General features: G+C 38.7%; 3 protein-coding genes across 3 annotated transcripts; all 3 read left to right on the top strand.

The window, feature by feature from the left end:
• Positions 1 to 639: 639 nt before the first annotated feature.
• LOC121418073 (dual specificity testis-specific protein kinase 2-like) lies at positions 640 to 2,550 on the top strand. Its single transcript, XM_041611778.1, has 4 exons — positions 640 to 866; positions 1,076 to 1,226; positions 1,478 to 2,147; positions 2,369 to 2,550. The coding sequence occupies exons 1-4, from the start codon at positions 640 to 642 to the stop codon at positions 2,548 to 2,550; spliced, it is 1,230 nt and encodes a 409-aa protein (XP_041467712.1).
• A 2,360-nt stretch (positions 2,551 to 4,910) lies between these two features.
• On the top strand, positions 4,911 to 6,819 carry LOC121418072 (dual specificity testis-specific protein kinase 2-like). Its single transcript, XM_041611777.1, has 4 exons — positions 4,911 to 5,137; positions 5,346 to 5,496; positions 5,747 to 6,416; positions 6,638 to 6,819. Exons 1-4 carry the CDS (start codon positions 4,911 to 4,913, stop codon positions 6,817 to 6,819), a joined length of 1,230 nt encoding a protein of 409 aa, XP_041467711.1.
• A 3,716-nt stretch (positions 6,820 to 10,535) lies between these two features.
• Positions 10,536 to 11,168, top strand: LOC121418148. Its single transcript, XM_041611863.1, has 2 exons — positions 10,536 to 10,687; positions 10,909 to 11,168. Exons 1-2 carry the CDS (start codon positions 10,555 to 10,557, stop codon positions 11,088 to 11,090), a joined length of 315 nt encoding a protein of 104 aa, XP_041467797.1. The 5' UTR covers positions 10,536 to 10,554; the 3' UTR covers positions 11,091 to 11,168.
• The last annotated feature ends 1,967 nt before the right edge of the window (positions 11,169 to 13,135 follow it).

The raw sequence follows: 13,135 nt of genomic DNA, 5'->3' as shown, positions 1-13,135 counted from the left end.
CCCGCGCGCACATTATATTGGGAAATGTGCCGTTTGATACGCGCTCTCATTTGCTGAAAGTTTTGACCTCATGACGACACAATGGTCAATAGGGTATGCACACTGATGTGATGTTGGGTACGCTTTTTCATTGGCTGAAAGTTTTAAGCTAATGACGAAACAATGGTTGACAAGGGCGCCCTTTGAATGGTATCTTTGAGTAACAAACAGCGACGTTCCTTGTCTCAGTTTTGATTTAGCTTTCGGAGTGCAACTATTGCTTCTTCCTCGCTTTCGAAACTTTTCTTCAATTGAATTACCCAATTCAATCGATTCGTTCTCAAGTTTATTGGCCATTTCTGACCAGGTAATCGAATTGCAATTAACCGCTCCTGAAAATCATCAAGTCTTGTAATATTATTTTAAATTGATTTTCTGACATAATAGTCTTACACCTACGCAAGATCTTTTTACAATATTAATTTACAAGAAATCCAAAATAATCTGATTTTGTAGTCATGTTGCTTGACATCAAATCTGAGAATACAATCTAAATACATATGACGACTTACTGAAACTATCTTGTTTCAGAGCATTGCATGATTATGTCACAAACGATTTACGTATCATTATCCTTTATCGATCTCAGAAACTTTGAAAATGGCAGACATCAGTATGTCAGCTCAGAGAAAACGAAGAGCTCAACGCATGGCAAATCGGCCTCGACGACTAGCCCAAGGACCGGTGTCGGATCACGGTGATGAGATCCTTCAAGCCATTGAATTAGTCAAAGCTAAGCAAGAAGCTGAAGCTTACCCCGGTGGTGATTTCCTTGAGACGAAGGATCAGGAAACCCACACTTCTGAAAAATCGACCTCTATTGTAAGGTAGGACTTGGGGGATGTAGCTTCTAAAATTGCATTCATTTTGAATGTAGCCAATTAGGCGAATCGATGCTTCATTGAAAAGTCAGTTACTAAACACTTTATAAAATCACTACGGATAAAGCTATTCACAGCAGTCATTTTTCAGTAAATAAAAGTATAGTTTTAAGAGGTGATAACTATGCATAATGTATTTTGTTCTTACCTTATAGCCACTGTGACAGCCAGTCTGCACCACAGACATCTGTCCACGAAAACAAGAGTGTTGACGAAGAGGTCATCAAAATGCTGCAAACCAGTGTCACGTGTCAAACTCTCAAACTCAATGACCTCTCGACCTTTGACATGGGATGGACTGTAAAGGTAATGTCGATCAAATTCATCTTTAATACATGCACAATATCTCAAATATGACATTGATTTAGTGTTGTTCGGGAAGACAAGTTAAAGGAGAGTAGATCATAATATGTACCCCCATATTGTTGTATTAATATTATTTTCACTTATGATTTAAACCCTAAATGAAAACACGAAACAGTGACACACACTTCCATCGATTAATACGAATTACCTTTCTAGTTGGATTAAAGGACATCTTTTAATTCATTTGGCAGAGCCTGGTAACGCTCGTGGAGATTGGGCGGGGCAGCTACGGTCGTGTCCTTCTAGCACGTCATCGCTCTACAGGCGTCCCTCTTGCCGTCAAAGAACCGTCTTGGTCAGACGACTTTATGTCGCCCGGTGAAATGGTTGAAGAACTCAAGGCAACAAGGACCAGAGCTACAAAGGAGGCACTGATCCAACAGTTGTTGTCAGGAAGTCCCTACTTTCCAAAGTTCTGGGGTACACTAGACCTCGGAAACGAACTCTGCCAGGCCGTCGAGTTTATCGGATGCAAGAAGACAGGCACTGGCTACCCTCTCCACGCACCGCCACGGCTATCAGTCAGCAACGTTGTCAAGATCGCAGAGGATATCGTCAAGGGAATGAAGGAGTTCCATGATCACGGACTTCTCCATAATGACTTGAAGAATGATAACGTGCTGTTAGAAAAACGCGGTAAGCGATACAACGCCGTCGTCATCGACTTCGGCATGGCGAGCACAATGACGGCACCAGCAAAAATGGTTGGGGTCACCAAAGAACTGAAAATGGCATATGTGCATGGAGGGGAGGCAGACTACATAGCACCTGAGGTTGTCCTGGATGAACAGCCCACATCAGTTGCTTCAGATGTGTTTTCGATCGGCCGTATCTTTTCGGATATGGGAGAGATATTCGAAGGTAACTATCTTATCTTTATAACCATCTCATAATATTGAATGGAAAACTCGTTGTTCAAAAAATAATAGATGTCTATAATAAATCTGTTCATGAAATAATCAAACCGCAACCATTTTCTTGATTCTCCTTTTGATTTTCACCCATTCATTGAATATCATTTTGTTTCAATGCATAATAATCTCCGTTTCCTTTACGTCTCTTTATGTTTCTCCTAACTTCAGATCTCCACTCTCCCGTGGTTCGAACACTGACCAAGATAGGATCTGAGTGCATGGCAAATGATCCTGATCACCGCCCAAGCCTTGATACCATCCAAACTCAAATCGACAAACTCCAACGGCCGAGTAGATGGAGGCGTGTCAAGCGATGGTTCGCAAAGAAACTACATCTACGCAGAAAGTAGTCCCACTATAATTCATATTTTGGCACCATTTGATAATAAAATCACATAAAAACATTCATTGTCCCTCATTGTATTCTTTCGCATACATTCAAGAAGAAAATTTCATCGAAGTTAGGATTTTCCATCTTCTAGATGTTTCTCTAGAAAACACTATCCACTTCATGAGATATTATTCCAGATTGAGGTTTACTGGTAATATTTTCAACTAGAAAACAAAGTGAGCTCCAAATAAATAATAAGAACAGCAGCCGATGTGATGAGGGCGACGACGATTGTGAGAGAGAGGAGAGTCGATCATAACAACGATATCAAGAACAATGACAAAATGATAAGGAGGGTGTCTATTATCCTCACAAATATCACTCAAAACAATAGTAGAGGTAGTGAGAAGAGGGAGAGAGAGATAGAGACATCGAGGGAAAGCGGGCGTGCGTATTTGCGTGAGAGTAGAATAAAAGATAGAAAGAGAGAGGGAGGGGAGAGGGTTGTGGTGGCCAGGTTTGAAGATACATAATAAAATCGTGACCTTGAGAGGGAGACATTCAAGTGTCAAAGTGGTATCGTTATACCGTGCTCTGTCTGCTATCAGCAGTAGATTCCCAACACTCCCCTAATAATTTGTACCTTAAGCCTTAATAATAAAATTGTCATTATAAACCATCATTGCATTATTCAAGATAATCATGAATTGTTATTCCCTCTCCTTAAGTTTATCCCGCTCTCAGACCTATAATTATCCTTCAATGAATGTCTCAAAATCAATATTCAAGCAGTAAGATCACTCCCTAGGAACTTCTCATCCGCGCTGACAAGATTAATATCCAAATTCTCCTATGAAGTTCGTTTAAAAAATAAAAAGAAAACATCCATTAACCATGAGATTTTCTTTATGTATTCACTCAGAGGGAGCCCTCTGTAAAGCAAAAAAAAAAGTTCCTAAATTGAGTACTGAACAAATAATTATCAATGGTGAAATAAGACTAAAAACAACTGAACTCTTTTGTATACGACAAAAAGGAAGTCCATAGAAGAAAAAAATGGAAAGGTTTTTTTTTTTAAGTACTATCAATTAATCATATTGTTTCAAAAGTATTTTGGTAAACAACAATGGATAATGAATATCAATTATTTCAAGGGTAACATTAGAATTTTACCTACGCCTGTCCGGCATGCACTGCACTGGAATAAACAACTCGTTGTGTGCCATTACGAGTGTGGTATCTTCGAAGACAAATATGTTTTTCCAAAGAATAACTTACTGAGGTCTCTTTATAAACTTCAAGCACTTTGTTGAATTATCCATTAAACAAAATCAAATCGAATAGTGATAGGGTTCACAGTTGTCATTATTGTACTCTTTACCTAAACAAATTCAATACTAGAATCACATTTTACTTCCCAGATACAAAAAAAATACTAACGAAGAAAATGTGTTTTAAAAGTTATTCAACAAAAACATATAAATCATCAGATAATTGAAGAAACTAGAATCTTACCCCCCCCCCCCGATTCGGTCTTTTCATTCTGTCGCCTGTAATTCTTTCTCCTCTCCTCTCCCTCAAAACGTGAAATAGGCATATAATGATCAAATGAAAACCACATGAACATAACACATGATTTGGACAAATAAAGCTCATAAAGGGCAAGTTAGGAAAAACACGCGAATCGACACTCTTGTGTTTTCGAATCGCCAGAAAATATTGGCTTTGCATGCTGATTCTCCCGCGCGCACATTATATTGGGAAATGTGCCGTTTGATACGCGCTCTCATTTGCTGAAAGTTTTGACCTCATGACGACACAATGGTCAATAGGGTATGCACACTGATGTGATGTTGGGTACGCTTTTTCATTGGCTGAAAGTTTTAAGCTAATGACGAAACAATGGTTGACAAGGGCGCCCTTTGAATGGTATCTTTGAGTAACAAACAGTGACGTTCCTTGTCTCAGTTTTGATTTAGCTTTCGGAGTGCAACTATTGCTTCTTCCTCGCTTTCGAAACTTTTCTTCAATTGAATTACCCAATTCAATCGATTCGTTCTCAAGTTTATTGGCCATTTCTGACCAGGTAATCGAATTGCAATTAACCGCTCCTGAAAATCATCAAGTCTTGTAATATTATTTTAAATTGATTTTCTGACATAATAGTCTTACACCTATGCAAGATCTTTTTACAATATTAATTTACAAGAAATCCAAAATAATCTGATTTTCTAGTCATGTTGCTTGACATCAAATCTGAGAATACAATCTAAATACATATGACGACTTACTGAAACTATCTTGTTTCAGAGCATTGCATGATTATGTCACAAACGATTTACGTATCATTATCCTTTATCAATCTCAGAAACTTTGAAAATGGCAGACATCAGTATGTCAGCTCAGAGAAAACGAAGAGCTCAACGCATGGCAAATCGGCCTCGACGACTAGCCCAAGGACCAGTGTCGGATCACGGTGATGAGATCCTTCAAGCCATTGAATTAGTCAAAGCTAAGCAAGAAGCTGAAGCTTACCCCGGTGGTGATTTCCTTGAGACGAAGGATCAGGAAACCCACACTTCTGAAAAATCGACCTCTATTGTAAGGTAGGACTTGGGGGATGTAGCTTTAAAATTGCATTCATTTTGAATGTAGCCAATTAGGCGAATCGATGCTTCATTGAAAAGTCAGTTACTAAACACTTTATAAAATCACTACGGATAAAGCTATTCACAGCAGTCATTTTTCAGTAAATAAAAGTATAGTTTTAAGAGGTGATAACTATGCATAATGTATTTTGTTCTTACCTTATAGCCACTGTGACAGCCAGTCTGCACCACAGACATCTGTCCACGAAAACAAGAGTGTTGACGAAGAGGTCATCAAAATGCTGCAAACCAGTGTCACGTGTCAAACTCTCAAACTCAATGACCTCTCGACCTTTGACATGGGATGGACTGTAAAGGTAATGTCGATCAAATTCATCTTTAATACATGCACAATATCTCAAATATGACATTGATTTAGTGTTGTTCGGGAAGACAAGTTAAAGGAGAGTAGATCATAATATGTACCCCCATATTGTTGTATTAATATTATTTTCACTTATGATTTAAACCCTAATGAAAACACGAAACAGTGACACACACTTCCATCGATTAATACGAATTACCTTTCTAGTTGGATTAAAGGACATCTTTTAATTCATTTGGCAGAGCCTGGTAACGCTCGTGGAGATTGGGCGGGGCAGCTACGGTCGTGTCCTTCTAGCACGTCATCGCTCTACAGGCGTCCCTCTTGCCGTCAAAGAACCGTCTTGGTCAGACGACTTTATGTCGCCCGGTGAAATGGTTGAAGAACTCAAGGCAACAAGGACCAGAGCTACAAAGGAGGCACTGATCCAACAGTTGTTGTCAGGAAGTCCCCACTTTCCAAAGTTCTGGGGTACACTAGACCTCGGAAACGAACTCTGCCAGGCCGTCGAGTTTATCGGATGCAAGAAGACAGGCACTGGCTACCCTCTCCACGCACCACCACGGCTATCAGTCAGCAACGTTGTCAAGATCGCAGAGGATATCGTCAAGGGAATGAAGGAGTTCCATGATCACGGACTTCTCCATAATGACTTGAAGAATGATAACGTGCTGTTAGAAAAACGCGGTAAGCGATACAACGCCGTCGTCATCGACTTCGGCATGGCGAGCACAATGACGGCACCAGCAAAAATGGTTGGGGTCACCAAAGAACTGAAAATGGCATATGTGCATGGAGGGGAGGCAGACTACATAGCACCTGAGGTTGTCCTGGATGAACAGCCCACATCAGTTGCTTCAGATGTGTTTTCGATCGGCCGTATCTTTTCGGATATGGGAGAGATATTCGAAGGTAACTATCTTATCTTTATAACCATCTCATAATATTGAATGGAAAACTCGTTGTTCAAAAAATAATAGATGTCTATAATAAATCTGTTCATGAAATAATCAAACCGCAACCATTTTCTTGATTCTCCTTTTGATTTTCACCCATTCATTGAATATCATTTTGTTTCAATGCATAATAATCTCCGTTTCCTTTACGTCTCTTTATGTTTCTCCTAACTTCAGATCTCCACTCTCCCGTGGTTCGAACACTGACCAAGATAGGATCTGAGTGCATGGCAAATGATCCTGATCACCGCCCAAGCCTTGATACCATCCAAACTCAAATCGACAAACTCCAACGGCCGAGTAGATGGAGGCGTGTCAAGCGATGGTTCGCAAAGAAACTACATCTAGGCAGAAAGTAGTCCCACTATAATTCATAGTTTGGCACCATTTGATAATAAAATCACATAAAAACATTCATTGTCCCTCATTGTATTCTTTCGCATACATTCAAGAAGAAAATTTCATCGAAGTTAGGATTTTCCATCTTCTAGATGTTTCTCTAGAAAACACTATCCACTTCATGAGATATTATTCCAGATTGAGGTTTACTGGTATTATTTTCAACTAGAAAACAAAGTGAGCTCCAAATAAATAATAAGAACAGCAGCCGATGTGATGAGGGCGACGACGATTGTGAGAGAGAGGAGAGTCGATCATAACAACGATATCAAGAACAATGACAAAATGATAAGGAGGGTGTCTATTATCCTCACAAATATCACTCAAAACAATAGTAGAGGTAGTGAGAAGAGAGAGATAGAAAGAGACATCGAGGGAAAGCGGGCGTGCGTATTTGCGTGAGAGTAGAATAAAAGATAGAAAGAGAGAGGGAGGGGAGAGGGTTGTGGTGGCCAGGTTTGAAGATACATAATAAAATCGTGTCCTTGAGAGGGAGACAGTCAAGTGTAAAAGTGGTATCGTTATACCGTGCTCTGTCTGCTATCAGCAGTAGATTCCCAACACTCCCCTAATAATTTGTACCTTAAGCCTTAATAATAAAATTGTCATTATAAACCATCATTGCATTATTCAAGATAATCATGAATTGTTATTCCCTCTCCTTAAGTTCATCTCGCTCTCAGACCTATAATTATCCTTCAATGAATGTCTCAAAATCAATATTCAAGCAGTAAGATCACTCCCTAGGAACTTCTCATCCGCGCTGACAAAATTAATATCCAAATTCTCCTATGAAGTTCGTTAAAAAAATAAAAAGAAAACATCCATTAACCATGAGATTTTCTTTATGTATTCACTCAGAGGGAGCCCTTTGTAAAGCAAAAAAAAAAGTTCCTAAATTGAGTACTGAACAAATAATTATCAATGGTGAAATCAGACTAAAAACAGCTGAACTCTTTTGTATACGACAAAAAGGAAGTCCATAGAAGAAAAAAAATGGAAAGGTTATTTTTTTCTAAAGTACTATCAATTTATCATATTGTTTCAAAAGTATTTTGGTAAACAACAATGGATAATGAATATCAATTATTTCAAGGGTAACATTAGAATTTTACCTACGCCTGTCCGGCATGCACTGCACTGGAATAAACAACTCGTTTGTGTGCCATAACGAGTGTGGTATCTTCGAAGACAAATATGTTTTTCCAAAGAATAACTTACTGAGGTCTCTTTATAAACTTCAAGTACTTTGTTGAATTATCCATTAAACAAAATCAAATCGAATAGTGATAGGGTTCACAGTTGTCTTTATTGTACTCTTTACCTAAACAAATTCAATACTAGAATCACATTTTACTTCCCAGATACAAAAAAATACTAACGAAGAAAATGTGTTTTAAAAGTTATTCAACAAAAACATATAAATCATCGGAAAATTGAAGAAACTAGAATCTTACCCCCCCCCCCGATTCGGTCTTTTCATTCTGTCGCCTGTAATTCTTTCTCCCTCTCCCTCTCCCTCAAAACGTGAAATAGGCATATAATGATCAAATGAAAACCACATGAACATAACACATGATTTGGACAAATAAAGCTCATAAAGGGCAAGTTAGGAAAAACACGCGAATCGACACTCTTGTGTTTTCGAATCGCCAGAAAATATTGGCTTTGCATGCTGATTCTCCCGCGCGCACATTATATTGTGAAATGTGCCGTTTGATACGCGCTCTCATTTGCTGAAAGTTTTGACCTCATGACGACACAATGGTCAATAGGGTATGCACACTGATGTGATGTTGGGTACGCTTTTTCATTGGCTGAAAGTTTTAAGCTAATGACGAAACAATGGTTGACAAGGGCGCCCTTTGAATGGTATCTTTGAGTAACAAACAGTGACGTTCCTTGTCTCAGTTTTGATTTAGCTTTCGGAGTGCAACTATTGCTTCTTCCTCGCTTTCGAAACTTTTCTTCAATTGAATTACCCAATTCAATCGATTCGTTCTCAAGTTTATTGGCCATTTCTGACCAGGTAATCGAATTGCAATTAACCGCTCCTGAAAATCATCAAGTCTTGTAATATTATTTTAAATTGATTTTCTGACATAATAGTCTTACACCTATGCAAGATCTTTTTACAATATTAATTTACAAGAAATCAAAAATAGTCTGATTTTCTAGTCATGTTGCTTGACATCAAATCTGAGAATACAATCTAAATACATATGACGACTTACTGAAACTATCTTGTTTCAGAGCATTGCATGATTATGTCACAAACGATTTACGTATCATTATCCTTTATCAATCTCAGAAACTTTGAAAATGGCAGACATCAGTATGTCAGCTCAGAGAAAACGAAGAGCTCAACGCATGGCAAATCGGCCTCGACGACTAGCCCAAGGACCAGTGTCGGATCACGGTGATGAGATCCTTCAAGCCATTGAATTAGTCAAAGCTAAGCAAGAAGCTGAAGCTTACCCCGGTGGTGATTTCCTTGAGACGAAGGATCAGGAAACCCACACTTCTGAAAAATCGACCTCTATTGTAAGGTAGGACTTGGGGGATGTAGCTTCTAAAATTGCATTCATTTTGAATGTAGCCAATTAGGCGAATCGATGCTTCATTGAAAAGTCAGTTACTAAACACTTTATAAACTCACTACGGATAAAGCTATTCACAGCAGTCATTTTTCAGTAAATAAAAGTATAGTTTTAAGAGGTGATAACTATGCATAATGTATTTTGTTCTTACCTTACAGCCACTGTGACAGCCAGTCTGCACCACAGACATCTGTCCACGAAAACAAGAGTGTTGACGAAGAGGTCATCAAAATGCTGCAAACCAGTGTCACGCGTCAAACTCTCAAACTCAATGACCTCTCGACCTTTGACATGGGATGGACTGTAAAGGTAATGTCGATCAAATTAATCTTTAATGCATGCACAATATCTCAAATATGACATTGATTTAGTGATGTTCGGGAAGACAAGTTAAAGAAGAGTAGATCATAATGTTCCCCCATATTGTTGTATTAATATTATTTTCATTTATGATTTAAACCCTAAATGAAAACACGAAACAGTGACACACACTTCCGTCGATTAATACGAATTACCTTTCTAGTTGGATTAAAGGACATCTTTTAATTCATTTGGCAGAGCCTGGTAACGCTCGTGGAGATTGGGCGGGGCAGCTACGGTCGTGTCCTTCTAGCACGTCATCGCTCTACAGGCGTCCCTCTTGCCGTCAAAGAACCGTCTTGGTCAGACGACTTTATGTCGCCCGGTGAAATGGTTGAAGAACTCAAGGCAACAAGGACCAGAGCTACAAAGGAGGCACTGATCCAACAGTTGTTGTCAGGAAGTCCCTACTTTCCAAAGTTCTGGGGTACACTAGACCTCGGAAACGAACTCTGCCAGGCCGTCGAGTTTATCGGATGCAAGAAGACAGGCACTGGCTACCCTCTCCACGCACCACCACGGCTATCAGTCAGCAACGTTGTCAAGATCGCAGAGGATATCGTAAAGGGAATGAAGGAGTTCCATGATCACGGACTTCTCCATAATGACTTGAAGAATGATAACGTGCTGTTAGAAAAACGCGGTAAGCGATACAACGCCGTCGTCATCGACTTCGGCATAGCGAGCACAATGACGGCACCAGCAAAAATGGTTGGGGTCACCAAAGAACTGAAAATGGCATATGTGCATGGAGGGGAGGCAGACTACATAGCACCTGAGGTTGTCCTGGATGAACAGCCGACATCAGTTGCTTCAGATGTGTTTTCGATCGGCCGTATCTTTTCGGATATGGGAGAGATATTCGAAGGTAACTATCTTATCTTTATAACCATCTCATAATATTGAATGGAAAACTCGTTGTTCAAAAAATAATAGATGTCTATAATAAATCTGTTCATGAAATAATCAAACCGCAACCATTTTCTTGATTCTCCTTTTGATTTTCACCCATTCATTGAATATCATTTTGTTTCAATGCATAATAATCTCCGTTTCCTTTACGTCTCTTTATGTTTCTCCTAACTTCAGATCTCCACTCTCCCGTGGTTCGAACACTGACCAAGATAGGATCTGAGTGCATGGCAAATGATCCTGATCACCGCCCAAGCCTTGATACCATCCAAACTCAAATCGACAAACTCCAACGGCCGAGTAGATGGAGGCGTGTCAAGCGATGGTTCGCAAAGAAACTACATCTACGCAGAAAGTAGTCCCACTATAATTCATATTTTGGCACCATTTGATAATAAAATCACATAAAAACATTCATTGTCCCTCATTGTATTCTTTCGCATACATTCAAGAAGAAAATTTCATCGAAGTTAGGATTTTCCATCTTCTAGATGTTTCTCTAGAAAACACTATCCACTTCATGAGATATTATTCCAGATTGAGGTTTACTGGTATTATTTTCAACTAGAAAACAAAGTGAGCTCCAAATAAATAATAAGAACAGCAGCCGATGTGATGAGGGCGACGACGATTGTGAGAGAGAGGAGAGTCGATTATGACAACGATATCAAGAACAATGACAAAATGATAAGGAGGGTGTCTATTATCCTCACAAATATCACTCAAAACAATAGTAGAGGTAGTGAGAAGAGGGAGAGAGATAGAGACATCGAGGGAAAGCAGGCGTGCGTATTTGCGTGAGAGTAGAATAAAAGATAGAGAGAGTCGACCACGAGGGAGGGGAGAGGGTTGTGGTGGCCAGGTTTGAAGATACATAATAAAATCGTGACCTTGAGAGGGAGACATTCAAGTGTCAAAGTGGTATCGTTATACCGTGCTCTGTCTGCTATCAGCAGTAGATTCCCAACACTCCCCTAATAATTTGTACCTTAAGCCTTAATAATAAAATTGTCATTATAAACCATCATTGCATTATTCAAGATAATCATGAATTGTTATTCCCTCTCCTTAAGTTTATCCCGCTCTCAGACCTATAATTATCCTTCAATGAATGTCTCAAAATCAATATTCAAGCAGTAAGATCACTCCCTAGGAACTTCTCATCCGCGCTGACAAGATTAATATCCAAATTCTCCTATGAAGTTCGTTTAAAAAAATAAAAAGAAAACATCCATTAACCATGAGATTTTCTTTATGTATTCACTCAGAGGGAGCCCTCTGTAAAGCAAAAAAAAGTTCCTAAATTGAGTACTGAACAAATAATTATCAATGGTGAAATAAGACTAAAAACAACTGAACTCTTTTGTATACGACAAAAAGGAAGTCCATAGAAGAAAAAAAAATGGAAAGGTTTTTTTTTTCTAAAGTACTATCAATTAATCATATTGTTTCAAAAGTATTTTGGTAAACAACAATGGATAATGAATATCAATTATTTCAAGGGTAACATTAGAATTTTACCTACACCTGTCCGGCATGCACTGCACTGGAATAAACAACTCGTTTGTGTGCCATTACGAGTGTGGTATCTTCGAAGACAAATATGTTTTTCCAAAGAATAACTTACTGAGGTCTCTTTATAAACTTCAAGCACTTTGTTGAATTATCCATTAAACAAAATCAAATCGAATAGTGATAGGGTTCACAGTTGTCTTTATTGTACTCTTTACCTAAACAAATTCAATACTAGAATCACATTTTACTTCCCAGATACAAAAAAATACTAACGAAGAAAATGTGTTTTAAAAGTTATTCAACAAAAACATATAAATCATCAGAAAATTAAAGAAACTAGAATCTTACCCCCCCCCCCGATTCGGTCTTTTCATTCTGTCGCCTGTAATTCTTTCTCCCTCTCCCTCTCCCTCAAAACGTGAAATAGGCATATAATGATCAAATGAAAACCACATGAACATAACACATGATTTGGACAAATAAAGCTCATAAAGGGCAAGTTAGGAAAAACACGCGAATCGACACTGTTGTGTTTTCGAATCGCCAGAAAATATTGGCTTTGCATGCTGATTCTCCCGCGCGCACATTATATTGTGAAATGTGCCGTTTGATACGCGCTCTCATTTGCTGAAAGTTTTGACCTCATGACGACACAATGGTCAATAGGGTATGCACACTGATGTGATGTTGGGTACGCTTTTTCATTGGCTGAAAGTTTTAAGCTAATGACGAAACAATGGTTGACAAGGGCGCCCTTTGAATGGTATCTTTAATATAATAATAATAATATATATGATTTGTATGGCGCCAAATCCATAAGAATATCAAATGCTCTAGGCGCACTAGTGCAAAGTAGAGGTGAAAAGAAGGAAAAGTATTTAGATTAAAA

This window comes from Lytechinus variegatus, chromosome 7 (assembly GCF_018143015.1).
Source record: "Lytechinus variegatus isolate NC3 chromosome 7, Lvar_3.0, whole genome shotgun sequence".
Classification (NCBI taxonomy): domain Eukaryota; kingdom Metazoa; phylum Echinodermata; class Echinoidea; order Temnopleuroida; family Toxopneustidae; genus Lytechinus; species Lytechinus variegatus.
The sequence above is the reverse complement of the archived record's forward strand: the minus strand, read 5'-3'. Positions and strand labels throughout refer to the sequence as shown.

What these genes read in the sequence shown, in the direction of transcription:
- LOC121418073 (XM_041611778.1), top strand. Translation starts at nt 640, where the DNA reads ATGGCAGACATCAGTATGTCAGCTCAGAGAAAACGAAGAGCTCAACGC. An exon ending in ACATGGGATGGACTGTAAAG is followed by an intron (nt 1,227 to 1,477) that starts GTAATGTCGATC and finishes TTCATTTGGCAG; the next exon opens with AGCCTGGTAACGCTCGTGGA. An exon ending in TATGGGAGAGATATTCGAAG is followed by an intron (nt 2,148 to 2,368) that starts GTAACTATCTTA and finishes TCCTAACTTCAG; the next exon opens with ATCTCCACTCTCCCGTGGTT.
- LOC121418072 (XM_041611777.1), top strand. Translation starts at nt 4,911, where the DNA reads ATGGCAGACATCAGTATGTCAGCTCAGAGAAAACGAAGAGCTCAACGC. An exon ending in AAATCGACCTCTATTGTAAG is followed by an intron (nt 5,138 to 5,345) that starts GTAGGACTTGGG and finishes CTTACCTTATAG; the next exon opens with CCACTGTGACAGCCAGTCTG. An exon ending in ACATGGGATGGACTGTAAAG is followed by an intron (nt 5,497 to 5,746) that starts GTAATGTCGATC and finishes TTCATTTGGCAG; the next exon opens with AGCCTGGTAACGCTCGTGGA.
- LOC121418148 (XM_041611863.1), top strand. Translation starts at nt 10,555, where the DNA reads ATGGCATATGTGCATGGAGGGGAGGCAGACTACATAGCACCTGAGGTT. An exon ending in TATGGGAGAGATATTCGAAG is followed by an intron (nt 10,688 to 10,908) that starts GTAACTATCTTA and finishes TCCTAACTTCAG; the next exon opens with ATCTCCACTCTCCCGTGGTT.